The 14,683-nt window shown below is 45.5% G+C and overlaps 1 protein-coding gene across 3 annotated transcripts in view; it reads right to left on the bottom strand.

Moving 5' to 3' along the window:
• MXRA7 (matrix remodeling associated 7) overlaps positions 1–6,541 on the bottom strand; it is a 71,825-nt gene extending 65,284 nt beyond the window's left edge. The window contains exon 1 of one of the 3 annotated variants that reach the window (XM_073606219.1): positions 5,985–6,541. In XM_073606219.1, coding sequence (XP_073462320.1) covers positions 5,985–6,344 — 360 coding nt within the window. In that variant the 5' untranslated portion in view covers positions 6,345–6,541. The remainder of the gene's footprint in view (positions 1–5,984) is intronic. The other 2 variants (XM_073606222.1, XM_073606221.1) reach the window with 2 other exon arrangements.
• Positions 6,542–14,683: the final 8,142 nt, after the last annotated feature.

The raw sequence follows: 14,683 nt of genomic DNA, 5'->3' as shown, positions 1-14,683 counted from the left end.
TGCTGCACAAAGAAGGCTTTTAATGCATGAAGGTAAAAAACCTTAAGCCTTTAATGGCCCTGTAATCTATTTTTGTAACCTCTCCTTTTCCCCCTCTCTTTGGTTTGTTTTGAATGAGCAGTGCACGTTCATTGTGGCCATGTGCACTGCTCTATGCACACTACAAATCCCATAGCTCCTAATCCATTTCAGGAGCGAGCAACAGAGGGTGGCTACGTTCCTGCATCCAGTCCAAATTATTTGGTGGAGGGAGGATTATGACATTTTGGACAATTTCATGCTTCCAACTTTGTGGGAACAGTTTGAGGATGGCCCCTTCCTGTTCCAACACGACTGCGCACCACTGCACAAAGCAAGGTCCTTAAAGAAATGAATGAGCGAGTTTGGGGTGGAGGAACTGGACTGGCTTGCACAGAGTCCTGACCTCAATCTGATAGAACACCTTTGGGATGAATTCGAGCGGAGACTGGGAGCCAGGCCTTCTCGTCCAACATCAGTGCCTGACCTCACAAATGCACTTCTGGAAGAATGGTTAAACCTTCCCATAGACACACTCCTAAACTTTGTGGGCAGCCTTCCCAGAAGAATTGAAGCTGTTATAGCTACAAATGGTGGGCAACTCAATATAGAACCCTACGGACTAAGACTGGGATGCTATTAAAGTTCATGTGCGTGTAAAGGAAGGCGTCCCATTAGTTATACTGTATCTAAAGCCTATCTTTTTTTTGGTTTTAGCACATTTATTATATCTTTTCGCTGTCATGTCCCATTGAAAAGATAACCCCCTTACTTCCTGTTCTGGAGATACCACAGGAAGTGGGAGGAAATCTATTCAAATCCAAATTCACCCTTAGACATTTGTCACCAATACAAATGTCACTATTGAATCACCTCCTGTTCCAGTGACAACTGTAAAAGTTTGCATTTCTTATCACTGTCTATCACATTGAGAGTGGTTACCAGGACAAATAGAGAGGGTACATTTTACCTATTGGGGACACAGACAACAATGAAAACCTTACAGAGGTTTTAACAATTTCACATTAAAGCAGAGTTCCACCAAAAATGGAACTTCCGCTTATTCGTCTCCTCTCCCTCTCTCCGGTGCCACATTTGGCACCTTTCAGTGTGGACCTGTTTTTGACAGGTCCCCTTCCCCACCTCTGGAGACATTGCCATGGCGAAGCTCGGCCCTCTCCCCCTTCCCCTATCGCCGAGCCAATTAGAAAGCGCAGCGCACTTCGCGCATGCGTAGTAGGGAATCGGCTGTGAAGCCAAAAGGCTTCACTGCTGGGTCCCCTTACCGGCAATGGTGGCGGCTGCACCCGACAGCCGATCCAAAAATCAGCTGGGGTGCCGACATCGCGGGCTCCCTGGACAGATAAGTGTCCTAATATTAAAAGTCAGCCGTTGCAGTATTTTTAGCTGCTGACTTTTAATTTTTCGTGGGGTGGGCAGACCTCTGCTTTAAATCATTTTCACATTCACTACTAAAAAGGTTTTGACTTTAGATGCAATTAATACATCAGACTTAAAGGCTATGATGTGCAGAGCCTAGTAAATCAGAACATCCAATCAGATATTCATTAACTGTATTTAGATCAGTTTAAGAGACACTCTAGGTAGAGTTTCAAATGTAGACTGTGTTTTCAAAAATATCTAAAATATGTCCACAAGAGGTTTATATGTTGTTACATCTGCATTGCACCCATTTGAATGGTTTGCACAGATGATCCAGTGACACCAGCAAAACATTGTATTGATTGCTCATCTTTCAGTGTTGGCACACATCCAGATGTGGAGAGTTAGGAACTGTGGGCCTAATGAGCTTTACTAGAGACATTGTTGTCAACTCTGGTTAATACCTATGCCTTTGCTCTGGCCTGCATTACTTAGAGGCGAGTGGAGGGTTGGGCAGTGAGAGAAGTTTGGTAGCTGTACCCTTTCTCTGGACTGGATTCCCCAAGATGCATGTGGAGGGTTGGGCAGTGAGAGAAGTTTGGTAGCTGTGCTCCTGCTCTGGCCTGGCTTTCTTTAGAGGCATGTGGAGGGTTCGGCAATGAAAGAAGTTTGGTAGTTGTACCCCTTCTCTGGACTGGCTTCCTGTGAGACGTGGAAGGTTGGGCAGTGAGAGATGTTTGATTGCTGGGCCCCTGCTCTAGCCTGCCTTCCTCGAAGGAATGTGGAGGGTTAGGCAGTGAGAGATGTTTGGTAGCTGTGCTCCTGATCTGGCCTGGCTTCCTCAGAGGCATGTGGAGGGTTGGGCAATAGGTGAAGTGTAGTAGCTTATCATTTCTCTGGACTGGCTTCCTCTGAGGCACGTGGAGGGTTGGGTAGTGAAAGATGTTTGGTTGCTGTGCCCCTGCTCTGGCCTGCTATCCTCAAAGGCATGTGGAGGATTAGGCAATGAGATAAGTTTGGTAGCTGTGCCCCTGCTCTGACCTGGCTTCCTCAGAGGCATTTTTAAGGGTTGGACAGTTAGAGAAGTTTGGTAGCTGTGCTCCTGCTCTTGCCTGGCTTCCTCAGAGGCATGTAGAAGTATTAGCAGTGAGAGAAATTTAGTAGCTGTGCTCCTGCCCTGGCCTGGCTTCCTCAGAGGCATATAGAGGGTTGGACAATGAGAGAAGTTTAGTAGTTGTGTCCCTGCCCTGGCCTGGCTTCCTCAGATTCATATAGAGGGTTGGACAATGAGAGAAGTTTAGTAGTTGTGTCCCTTCTCTGGCCTGGCTTCCTCAGAGGCATTTGGAGGTATGAGCAGTGAGAGAAGTTTGGTAGCTGTGCTCCTGCTCTGGCCTGGCTTCCTCTGAGGCATGTGGAGGGTCAGGCAGTGAGAGACGTTCGGTGGCTGTGCCCCTGCTCTAACCTGGCTTCCTCAGAGGCATGTGAAGGGTTGGGCAAGAATAAAAGATTGGTAGATGTGCTCCTGCTCTGGCCTTGCTTCCTCAGAGGCATATGGAGGGTCGGGCAGTGAGAGATGGTTGGTGGCTTGCCCCTTGCTCTAGCCTGGGGGGTTGGTGAAAGTGGAGTCCAAAATAGCAAAATTGCCCAGCACACCAAAAATTAAAGGTCTCCAATCTTTACTGGGATCTTAGTTGTACTAATAACATAGCTTGTGCAAAAGAGAATGTAAAACCACTAAAATTGTGGAGACACCATGGTCCCTCTTCTCAAGGTGGTAGACCCTAAAAAGGGGACCAAAGAGTGGATTTACTAAAGGCAAATAAACTGTGCACTTTTCAAGTGCAGTTGCACTCTGCAAGTGTAATTGCTCAAGAGCTTAGTAAATAAGGTGAAGCTTCGCTTTGCAAAGAATAGCCAATCACATGCAAGGAATATTTAAAAAAAAAAAGTGATTGGATGATGGGAGTCAGAAGAGCTTCCCCTCATGTACTATGCTCTGGAGCAACTGCACTTGCAGAGTCAACAGTCTATTTTCTTTTAGTAAATCCATTCCATAGGGGTTGATTTACTAATGGCAAATAGACTGTGCACCTTCCAAGTGCAGTTGCACTCTGCAAGAGCAGTTGCTCCAGATCTTAGTAAATGAGCAAAAGCTCTGCTGACTTCCATCATCCAATCATGTACAAGCGAAAATGCTGTTTTTGTTTTTTTTTGTTATTTCCTTGCACGTGATTGGGTATTCATTGCAAAGTGAAGCTTTACCTCATTTAATAAACACAAAAAGTGCACAGCCTATTTGCCTTTAGTAAATCAACTCCATAGTGTCTCCAAAACCAGGTCGGTGGTTTGACATTTCCTTTTGCGCAAGCTATGTTGTTAGTACAATTAAGATCTCAGTATAGATTGGAGATCTTTCATTTTTGATGTGCAAGAATGTTAAATTCTCGTGGTATCTCCATTGTCCGTGCACTTTCCTCAAGGCATTGAAGGATAGATAGATTTTTGCTCGGGAGACAGGGGGGTGATGGGGAAACTCAGCCAACATCCATACAGTTTCTCCTGTAAAGCGAACCTGTTGCTTTACCCAGTGTTGGCAAAGTACAGGTCCACTTTACAAGATTATTTCTCATTGGTTGTTATGGGCTGTTGCACTTTGTCCTAATAAACAAGCCCAATGGTAAGTCTGTAGTTTATGTAGCCAGGGATGCTTTCAAGCCCCTGTCATGGGAATGGGTTACGAAGGAGGAATGTGGACAGGAAATGAAGCAGCTCCTGGGTATGAGACAGGCATTCCTAAGCCAGAGGGCAGAATTCAGTATAAACAAGGCCAGACATAGGGGGCAGAACACAAACATCGGCTAACACAGGGAGGTGAGCCAGACCAAGAGACAAGCATTTCTGTATATACATGCTAACACATTCCTCTGTGCTCCAGATGTACAGTACAGACTCAGAGACAAGGGTGAATACCAGACACACTATGATAAATACAATCCTTCATACAGACAAAAACATATACATGTGCGGATATATATAGAATGTGTTTTTACGCAATGTGTTCATCCACCATCTCTGATCAGATGCCAAGCTGACACCCACTTTGCACCAATTTAATTAAAGTCAGTCTTGATTTAACTTTTTCAAAGTCAGTTGTGTTTGTTTTCAGCTATACAGGGGTTACCCCATCAAGTCTGCATGGACTAATCTCAGTGACATCATTCTGTCCAATAACAATGCACAGAGAGAAATATTCCGGAGCCAAGGCAGACGGGCAGGGTGGGTGCACACAGCTGTGCGCCGTCTGGATGCCAGTTACACGCTGGCACTGGAAGTCCATCTGCAGCCATTTTAAAAGGACACTAGAAATTAACCCAGCGGTCAATCTTTTTACTGAAGTTTACACAGAATATAATCTCGCAGTCCACATTGAAAAGTTTGCGCAACTACTGGGACAATATTACAGAAGTTCCTCTAAGGCTGGCCATACATTATACAATTTTCTTGTTCAATTTTCCTTTCGATTTACCAAAACCATATAATGTGAGGCCAAACCTAAACACTTTCAATTTGTATGCAGTCAGGCAGGCTCTTGCACTAAATCTAAAGAAAATTGAATAAGAAAATTGTACAATGTATGGCCAGCTTAAGGATCATAGTGCTATACATCATACAGAACCCATGCTAGCTCTTGGATCCAAGGCATGACCCCAAACGCAATGTTCTCTAATGGTTGGTGTGACTCTTAAGTATCTATGGAATTCAGCTTTTACAGAATATATGCAAAGCTTTTAGGGGACAGTCTCCCCCTTTATTGGGGTGGTTTAGCCCTCAGAAAGGGGAAAGTTTTAGCCCCTGAAACGCGTTGGATTTTGTATGATTATTTTATGAACTATTAAAGTACTTTTAGATTCTTCTAACCATTAGTCTGGTGAGTTTTGTATATGCCTTTAGCGAGCTTCAGGTTTGCTGATGACTTTAAAGCAAACTTCAGCTCTTGTTTGGGGGCGGTTAAACATAGATCTTAGGCTGGGTTCACACATTTGCAAATTGGATGTGGGATTCCTCGTATCCAATTCCCATGACAGGCAAGTGTGACCGGCTCTCAATGAAGCTGGTTCACACATGTCCGGGGTGGCCGCGGTCTGGATTGAAAAAGGGTCAGGTGCGTGTTTGGGTCCGGTTCAGGTGCGAATTCAGGCAAAAATTTGGACCTGAATCACACCTGAGCTGGTGAACAGACACACACTGGACCCTCAGGCACGAACCGCGGCCGCACTTGTGTGAACCCGGCCTCAATTGGAATGCTGACTGTCACTTTATATATGCTGTAAGCAGGCTTCACTTGGTTTTCGACTCTACTCGAAGCTTGACGAAAACCCACTGCCAGCTTTTTTAAAGTAACATCCACCACTCCCATTATGATCTATCTTTAATATTACAAAACTGGAGCTGTAGGTTGCCTTATAGTCATCACCAACGTGTCTTAAATGCTTTATAAAATCTTGCATTGCTCTTATACAAGCTGAGGCCCATGTGTAAAAGGCCTGTCATGGTCTATTAGGACAATGTAAGTCTGGTCTTACTTTACTGTCCTCCTCTTCTTGACTAGATTGGCTGGATGGAGTCGCCTCCTTCTCTCCACACTCAGTCGCGTCTGTCTCACTTTCTTTGGCCTCGGTCAGTTCCTCCATCGCCCCAACTTCTTCCACTGGGACATTCTCTGTCCTTTCAGGCACTTCTTCCTCTGTCGCATGATCCTCTTGGTCTTTCTGCTCTTCTTCTAACGTTTCTACCACTTTCTCCTTCACCTCTTCTTCATGGGATTCCTTGGCTGGCTGCTTTTCTCCTGCAGAGCGCAGCTTCACCCAAAGCATGGCCAAGATGACGGCCAGCGCCGTGAAGATGAGTGGAACTGTCAGTGAGAAGTCCCCTTCGAGCTCCATGCTGTCTGGGATGAGATGGCTTTTGTTCTCCTCTCTGGTAGAAGCTGTACAGACTGATCCTCACTCCTCCCAGCAAGCCTTCCACAACACAGCTGTCACCGGCCTGGCCCTGCCTCTTCCATTAGAAGCAATATCCCAGCAGCTCTCCGCCTACCTATATAGTGTGCAGCATGCAAGCTGGAAAAATCCGTTATCCATCCAAGCTTGTCAGCGTCACAGTTTCAAGTGGCATTGTGCTGCTCTTTTTACACCTTTCATAAGCACTTCTGATTGTGATTTCAACATTTCTACATGCACCAAGCTACACAGAATCATTTTGATCTGACCACCCTGCAAAAAAACAAACATGACCCTACGACCACAGCAGTCACTTCCTGCCAATCCGAATTTATATCACATGACTGTCTAGGCACAAAGATGTCATCTCTCATTACAAATATTTATCCAGATGTTTATTTATTTTTTTGTCTTTTAATACAATCAGATGTATTGCCCAGGATGCTAAAATATTTATTCTGCTGCTGAAACTGATTTTTTTTTAAATCACTTATTGAAACGTAGAAGATTTTAGGCAGAACTGGCGATTTTTTGTTAAAGCCTATCCCTGGGGAAAGTAAAAGTGCACCCTTGCAGTGGGGCTGCCCCGGACTCTAAGGTTTAAATGCTCCATTCACGCCAATGCGTATTTTTCATGCTTTTTGCAGAAATGCAGGACATTATTTTTAACATGGGTTCCTATGGAACACATTAACATCAATGCATTTTTGTGCTTCTGCGTTTTTTGGAAAGGGTCAGGCACTTTTTTAAAAGCAAAATGGTCCATTTTTTTGCCTAAGGGCTGGTTCACGCCACAAAAACACACTCCCGATCCGTTCCGGATGCGTCTTTGCATGCGCCTTTTTAACACACTTTCCTGTTTGTTTTTAAATGCGTTTCCGGATGCATTCCAGATGCTTTTTTCCCTTCTTTTTTCCTGAGTTTTTTCACTGTTGGGGTCCGGTGCATTTTTGATGCGTTCCAATGCATTTCAGTGCATTTTTACTGCATTCCAGTACAGTCCAGTGCAGGAAAAATGCAGTATGTTCTACTTTTTTTCTGGAACTGGAAAGACCTGGAACTAACTGCACCAGAGTAAACTATGCCATTGGAAACCATATAACCTACTTTCCATGAAAAAAAAAAAAAAAAACCCCAGCAAAACGCAACTCGCAGCAAAATCACGGTAAAATCGCTTTAAAAAAGAATGCAAAAAGCAATGCAGAAACGCTCAAAAGCAACGTGCATAGGTGTAAATGTGGCCTTAGATCTAGGGAATGGGAATAATAGTTTTACCAACCCGATCCCCTGCTCTCCTCTACTCCCCAATGCTCCTGCGGTGGACTGTTCTACTGCGTCCTTACATCCAATACAGGGCTATGGGCTATGACATCAGAGGAATTGTATTGCAGTCCAATTAACTTTGTGTTCAGCGGCGGAACTGCCTCCAAACACTACAGAGGGTATGATTTTTGCTGTGATCCATATGCATGTATAAAACCACGTCTGCCTGCTTTTGCTGCTTAAATCCTTCCCGCCGCTGCCTCTCGGCCCCCCCCTTAAGAGGATAAAAATGTCCGGAGGCAGAGGCGGGCATTCCAATTATGTGACCATTTGGATCGACTTTCACAGCGGTCACATAATTGCAGGTATGCATTAGGAACTTATCGGTACATGTTCGTTACTGTGCTGGGAGCGAGCAGAGAGCTCACTCTTCGCACCATAAAGTGTGAAAATTGGGTGTCGTTTTCATCCGATCATATCCGATCCGCATGGTCCTATTTTCCATCTATCTGGATTTGGCGGACAGGATCGGATCGAATAGTGGCGGATGTCAGCAGACATGTCACAGCTGACATCGGTCGCTCCATAGGGGAGAGTGCAAGGTCCGATCAGGTCCGCCTGAAAAACTGATGTGCAAGGGGCCTTAGGGCTAGTTCACACAACAAAAATGTCCTCCAGATCCGTTCTAGATTAGTTTCTGCATGTGCGTTTTTAACATATTTTTGATGTGTTCCAGTGCGTTTTTGATGCATTTCTTAATGCATTCCAGATGCTTTTTTTCTTTTTGTTTTCACGGTACTGGCGTTTTACCACGTTCCAGTACAGTTCTGTGCAGGAAAAATGCAGCATGTTCTACTTTTTTTTCTAGAACTGGAACGCACTGGAACTGTAAGCACTGGTGTGAACTATGCCATAGAAAACCATGTAATCTACTTTCTATGCATTTTGGATGCAGAAAAAAAGCACTGGAATGCATGTGGCGTGAATTAGTCCTTAACCACTTCCCGACCAGTGCACGCTGACGTACGTCGGCAGAATAGCACGGCTGGGCAAATGGACTTACAGGTACGTCCATTTGAATTCCCCGCCGTGACATTGCGTGCGCTCCACCGGCAGGGCACGCCTGCCGGGAGCTCCGTGAGTCGGGTCGCGGGTCCCGCGGACTCGATCGCCGCAGGGATACCCGCGATCTCCTCACGGAGAGGACGAATGTGGAGATGCTGATGTAAACAGCATCTCCCCGTTCTGCCTAGTGACAGTGTCACTCGATCTCTGCTCCCTGTAATCGGGAGCAGTGATCAGTGTAGTGACACAAACAGCCCATCCCCCCTACAGTTAGAATCACTCCACTAGGACATACTTAACCCCTCCCCGCCCCCTAGTGTTTAACCCCTTCACTGCCAGTGTCATTTACACAGTAATCAGTGCATTTTTAATCGCACTGATCGCTGTATAAATGACAATGGTCCCAAAAATGTGTCAAAAATGTCCAACATGTCCGCCATAATGTCGCAGTCACAATAAAAATCGCTGATCGCCACCATTACTAGTAAAAAAAAAAAAATATTAATAAAAAATGCCATAAAACTATCCCCTACTTTGTAAACGCTATAACTTTTGCACAAACCAATCAATAAACGCTTATTGCGATTTTTTCTTTTTACCAAAAATATATAGAAGAATACGATCGGCCTAAACTGAGGAAAAAAAATGTTTTTATATATTTTTGGGAGATATTTATTATAGCAAAATGTAAAAAATAATGCTTTTTTTCAAAATTGTTGCTCTTATTTTGTTTATAGCGCAAAAAATAAAAATCGCAGAGGTGATCAAATACCACCAAAAGAAAGCTCTATTTGTGGAAAAAAAAAAGGACGTCAATTTTGTTTGAGAGCCACGTCGCACGACCGCGTAATTGTCAGTTAAAGCGACGCAGTGCCGAATCGCAAAAAGTGCTCTGGTCAGGAAGGGGTAAAATCTTCTCTGAGCTGAAGTGGTTAAAGATTTAATTGAGGTGTGAAACAACTGGCTATCTTTGCAGACAATAGCGTAGCGTGGGGCGGGCAGCTAGTGCGCTCGCTCCAAGCACAACATTTAGAGGGGTGCAAAATTATTCCTGCGCCATCCTGAGTGTGCTGTGCTGTGGTCTATTGCCTTCCGCTACACCTCCGATAAGGCATGTCCCGGGCATACCTATGCAGCACCCTATTCCTCCTTCCCTCTCCCCGGGACTCCTCCGGTCCAGCCTGCCCCCCTGGGATACCTCTGGTAGGGCCTGTGTGTGTGAGAACAGAGGAGGGGCGGTGCATGGTGCAGATGGCGGAGGTACGGGGGCTGTTTTATGGACCTCCCAACAGGGGATGCCAAGGAGCGGCTGGGTGGTGGGACCCTAAAACAGTACTGTCCAGTGTTGGGGAGAGTCCTGATCAGCCGATGGAGGCCATGGAGAGGTGAGGAGGAGCCACTGATCTACATTGTCCTGGTTGTGTGTGTGTGTGGGGGGGGGGGGAGTGTGAGCAGTGCAGGGCTGTACTGAGGACTGGAGATCACTTCTCAGCAGATGTACAGGACTTTCCAGTCAGAGTTAGTAGGTGGTCAGGTAGGTCAGTGTAGGAATCAGGAAAGTCAGTGTAGTAGTCAATGCAGTGGTCAGGTAGGTCAGTGTAGGGGTCAGGTAAGTCAGTATAGGAGTCAGGTGGGTCAGTGTAGGGTCAGTGTAGGAATCAGGTAGGTCAGTGTAGGAGGTCAGGTAGGTCAGTGTAGTGGTCAGGTAGGTTAGTCTAGTGGTCAGGCAGGTCAGTGTAGGAATCAGGTACGTCAGTGTAGTGATCAGGTAGGTCAGTGTAGGGGTCAGGTAAGTCAGTATAGGAGTCAGGTAGGTCAGTGTAGGGTCAGTGTAGGAATCAGGAAGGTCAGTGTAGGGGTCAGGTAAGTCAGTATAGGAGTCAGGTGGGTCAGTGTAGGGTCAGTGTAGGAATCAGTTAGGTCAGTGTAAGAGGTCAGGTAGGTCAGTGTAGGGTCGATGTAGGAATCAGGTAGGTCAGTGTAGGGTCGGTGTAGGAATCAGGTAGGTCAGTGTAGTGGTCAGGTAGGTTAGTCTAGTGGTCAGGCAGGTCAGTGTAGGAATCAGGTACGTCAGTGTAGTGATCAGGTAGGGCAGTGTAGGGGTCAGTGTAGTGGTCAGGTACCCAGATAGCAAGGATAATTTGCCCCAAATGTGTGGCAGTGTTGAATTGTAAGTCTTGTTAACTTGCTGCTCATTTTCACTGGCAAGTTGTACACTTGCAGAGCACTTGAACCACAAGTTCTAGTTGACACTTTTCCAATTTGTAGCAAACTTGCATGGCAAGTGTCTAGCAAGAGCAAAGTTGCAGTGGTGAGTCTACAGCAGGGGTGCCCAACCTTTTGAAGAGCGAAGACCACTTAAGCAACTTCGTAACCAGTTGCGGGCCACAATGAGCAGAGTGGGCAGATGACAGCTCCGTGTCCACTCTGCCTATGCAAAGCGGACACAGACACAGCCCACTCTTCTCTATGGGCCTTCTGATCTGATCAAATGGAAGGGGACGGATCCACTTCTGTTTTTTTAGCAGATCCGATTGGAGGTAGGCGGGTATAAACAGACACAAGTCTGTTTACATCTGCAGCTCCAGAGAGGTGAATGGAGGGTCTGGTTGGGTCAGACCGATCATGTTAAAGGGGCCCAAGGCTGCTTTTACACTGATGGTCTGTGGTCTACCCACACCATGGGTGCAGCGCAGTGCAGCTGTGGCTTTCCTGCGCGTTAGCTGTACTTTACCATAGAATTCTATTATATCCTGCAGGCGTGGTGCACTTTCTGAAAGTGCACCAAACCCACAGGTAAAACCAGAAGTCTATGGCTCAGTGCAGGTAAGCCACAGGTGCTCTGCACTACACCTGCGGATCAGTTTGAGAGCCCAGTAACCACTACAGAACAAATATGTCCCTATATACACTGTGATTTTAGTAATAAACTTGCTGTCCCGGGCAGATTGCATTTGGTATCACTCTGCCTATGACAGGAGCCGGTGCTATACAGGAAGCATTGGCTTTAGCTCTGTTCCGCAGCTGCTTGCTTTCTCTACCGCTGTCTTCATTCACAACACTGATGCTCTGGCATGGTGGGTAGGCAACCTGCAATCTGGGCTTGCCAACCCGCCATCCCAGAGCAGGAGGTCGCAGGCCATATCAGAGGGCTCCGTGGGCCACTGGTTGGGCACCCCTGGTCTACAGCATGAACTCTGTAAGTCTACAGCAAAAACCCCGCAAGTCTATAGCAAGAGCCCCGCAAGTCTATAGCAACAGCTCTGCAAGTCTACAGCAATGAGTTATGCAAGTCTCAGTTTTTATAGGGTCTATTCACTTAAAAGTGAAGTAAGGAGAATTGCAAAATGTAAGCCAAAATGGCTGAAGTAGAAAAAAAAAACCTTAGTTAGACTTACCGGTATTTCTACGAGTCTTTCAGGACAGCACCTGGAGAGAGCGCAGCTCCACCCACTTCCCAGGATACACTGCAGTCATTTCTTTAACCACTTCCGGACCGCCGCACGCCGATGTATGTCCCTACTTTGGGGACGGATATCGTTCGGTATCCCTGTGTTCAGCTGGCGGTCCGGTACAAGATAAAAGTGATCTCTGCGACGGATTCACCGCAAGATCACTTTTATCGGAGGCGGGAAAGGGCCCCCCCTCCCGCCGAGATCTGGTGCCCTCCACCGCTTACCGGAGCCGTCAGTAACGGCGGAGGCTATTGAGTCTGTCCCCTGGGCTGACATGGAGACGAGTGAGGGGAAGAAGGCCCCCACCCATCTCCATGACACTGCAAGGCGGAAGCAACGTCAAAACTGCACTTCCGCCCACAGCTCTTAAAGGGCCAATTTATTTTGTTTATTTTTTTAAATGACAATTTTTTTTTATTGCATTTTAGTGTAAATATGAGATCTAGGGTCTTTTTGACCCCAGATCTCACATTTAAGAGGTCCTGTCATGCTTTTTTTCTATTACAAGGGATGTTTACATTCCTTGTAATAGAAATAAAAGTGAAACATTTTTTTTTTAAATAGTGTAAAAATAAAAAGTGAAAGGTAAAATAAATTTTTTAAATGTCGCCTATGGATATTTTTAAAGGTAAATGTTTGTCGCCATTCCCCGAGCGGGCGCAATTTTGAAGCGTGACATGTTGGGTATCAATTTACTCGGCGTAACATATTTTTCACAGTATTAAAAAAAATTGGGCTAACTTTACTGTTGTCTTTTTTTTTAATTCAAAAAAGTGTATTTTTAAAAAAAAAAAGTGCGCTTGTAAGACCGCTGCGCAAATACGGTGCGACAGAAAGTATTGAAACAACCACCATTTTATTCTCTAGGATGTTAGAAAAAAAATGTATAAGGTTTGGGAGTTCTAAGTAATTTTCTAGCAAAAAAAAATTTGTAACTTGTAAACACCACATCTAAAAAAGAGGCCCGGTCTTAAAGTGGTTAAAGCCGGGACACTTCCACCATGGCCTCAGTCATTATCAAGTACCTCCAGCCATGCTGAAATTATATAAGCAGAACATAGCAATAACACCATTATAACATTCATAACCAAGGGAGGGTCATCGGCACTGTCCTGAAAGACTTGTAGACATACCATTAACGGTAAGTCTAACTAAGGTTTTCTCACCTCGTCTTTCAGGACAGTACCTGGAGATAATAACCGTGTACTCACTTCTGCAGCCCTATAAGCTTTGTGGATAGCCATCCAAAGCCACCTTCCAATCATGCTTTTAGAAGCTCTGTAACCCTTACGAGACCCAGAAAATAAAACAAATAGAGAATTTGACTTTCTAAATTCTCTTGTAACCTCCAGATAGCGTAAAACGCATCTCTTTACATCCAGACTTTAAAAATCTCTCTCCTTAGGGCATGTTGGAATTGGACAGAACGTTGGCAGAATTATCTCTTGGGTTCTGTGAAAAACTGAAGCAACCTATGGGAAAAACCCCGGGTCTGTCCTCAGTACTACCCGATCTGGGAAATCTGATAATGCCACCATAACTTCTTCTTGACTAGAGAGGGAATCCTGATTTGTTTCTCCAGAGACTCTCCTTATGTCCAATTTTGTAGAATCGCCTGCTGGAGGTCTCTCGACTGGAGGCGGGCCCACTGAAAAGCTGGGATTGAGGCTGTGAGAAGCCCCAGTGTGGACATGGCTGCCCGAACTGTCACAGATAAATTTGTCTGTACTTTCCTTACTGCAAATCCTTTCCTGTACTGTCGATGGTATACACCAGGAAAATTATCCTCTGAGAGGGAATTAGATTTGATTTTTCCTTGCTCAAAATCCAAAACAAATTTTCTAAATGGCTCTGCGCCCTCCTCAAATCCTTGTTCAGCAAGTCCCTTGAGCTGGCAAATAAAAGGAGGTCGTCCAGATAAGGTACCACCGAGACCCCTTCCAGCCTGAGCGGTGCCAGCGCTTCTGTCATAATCTTCGTGAAGATCCTTGGGGAAGAGGAGAGACCGTACGGGAGGGCCCTGAACTGAAAGTGAGACACTACCCCCCCTGCTCTGATTGCCAAACGCAGACACCTCTGCGATGCTGGAGCTATGGGTACGTGTAAATACTCGTCTCTGAGATCTATCGAGGCTAGAAAACACCCCAGGGGGAAGAAGCTTTCTCACGGAATATATTGTGTTCATACGGTATTTTTTGTATCGGATAGACCTGTTCAAGATCTTTAAATTCAGTATCAACCTGAACTTTTCCGACGGCTTTTTTACTAGAAAAACATGTGAATAGCACCCTAGTCCTTCCTCTTCCCTGGGCACTGGGATGATTACCTTCTTTTGCTGTCCTCGCCACAGATTTTTCTTGATCTTTGGGGACCTGCATCACATAGAACCGAGAGGTGGGTTCTCGGAGAACTCCAGCGTGTAGCCCTCCCAGATACATGCAAAAGTATTCACCCCCCCCCCCTTGGCTTTTTACCTATTTTGTTACATTACAGCCTTTA

This window comes from Aquarana catesbeiana, linkage group LG12, assembly GCF_042186555.1.
Source record: "Aquarana catesbeiana isolate 2022-GZ linkage group LG12, ASM4218655v1, whole genome shotgun sequence".
Lineage (NCBI taxonomy): Eukaryota > Metazoa > Chordata > Amphibia > Anura > Ranidae > Aquarana > Aquarana catesbeiana.
This window is presented reverse-complemented; position numbering and strand designations above follow the sequence as displayed.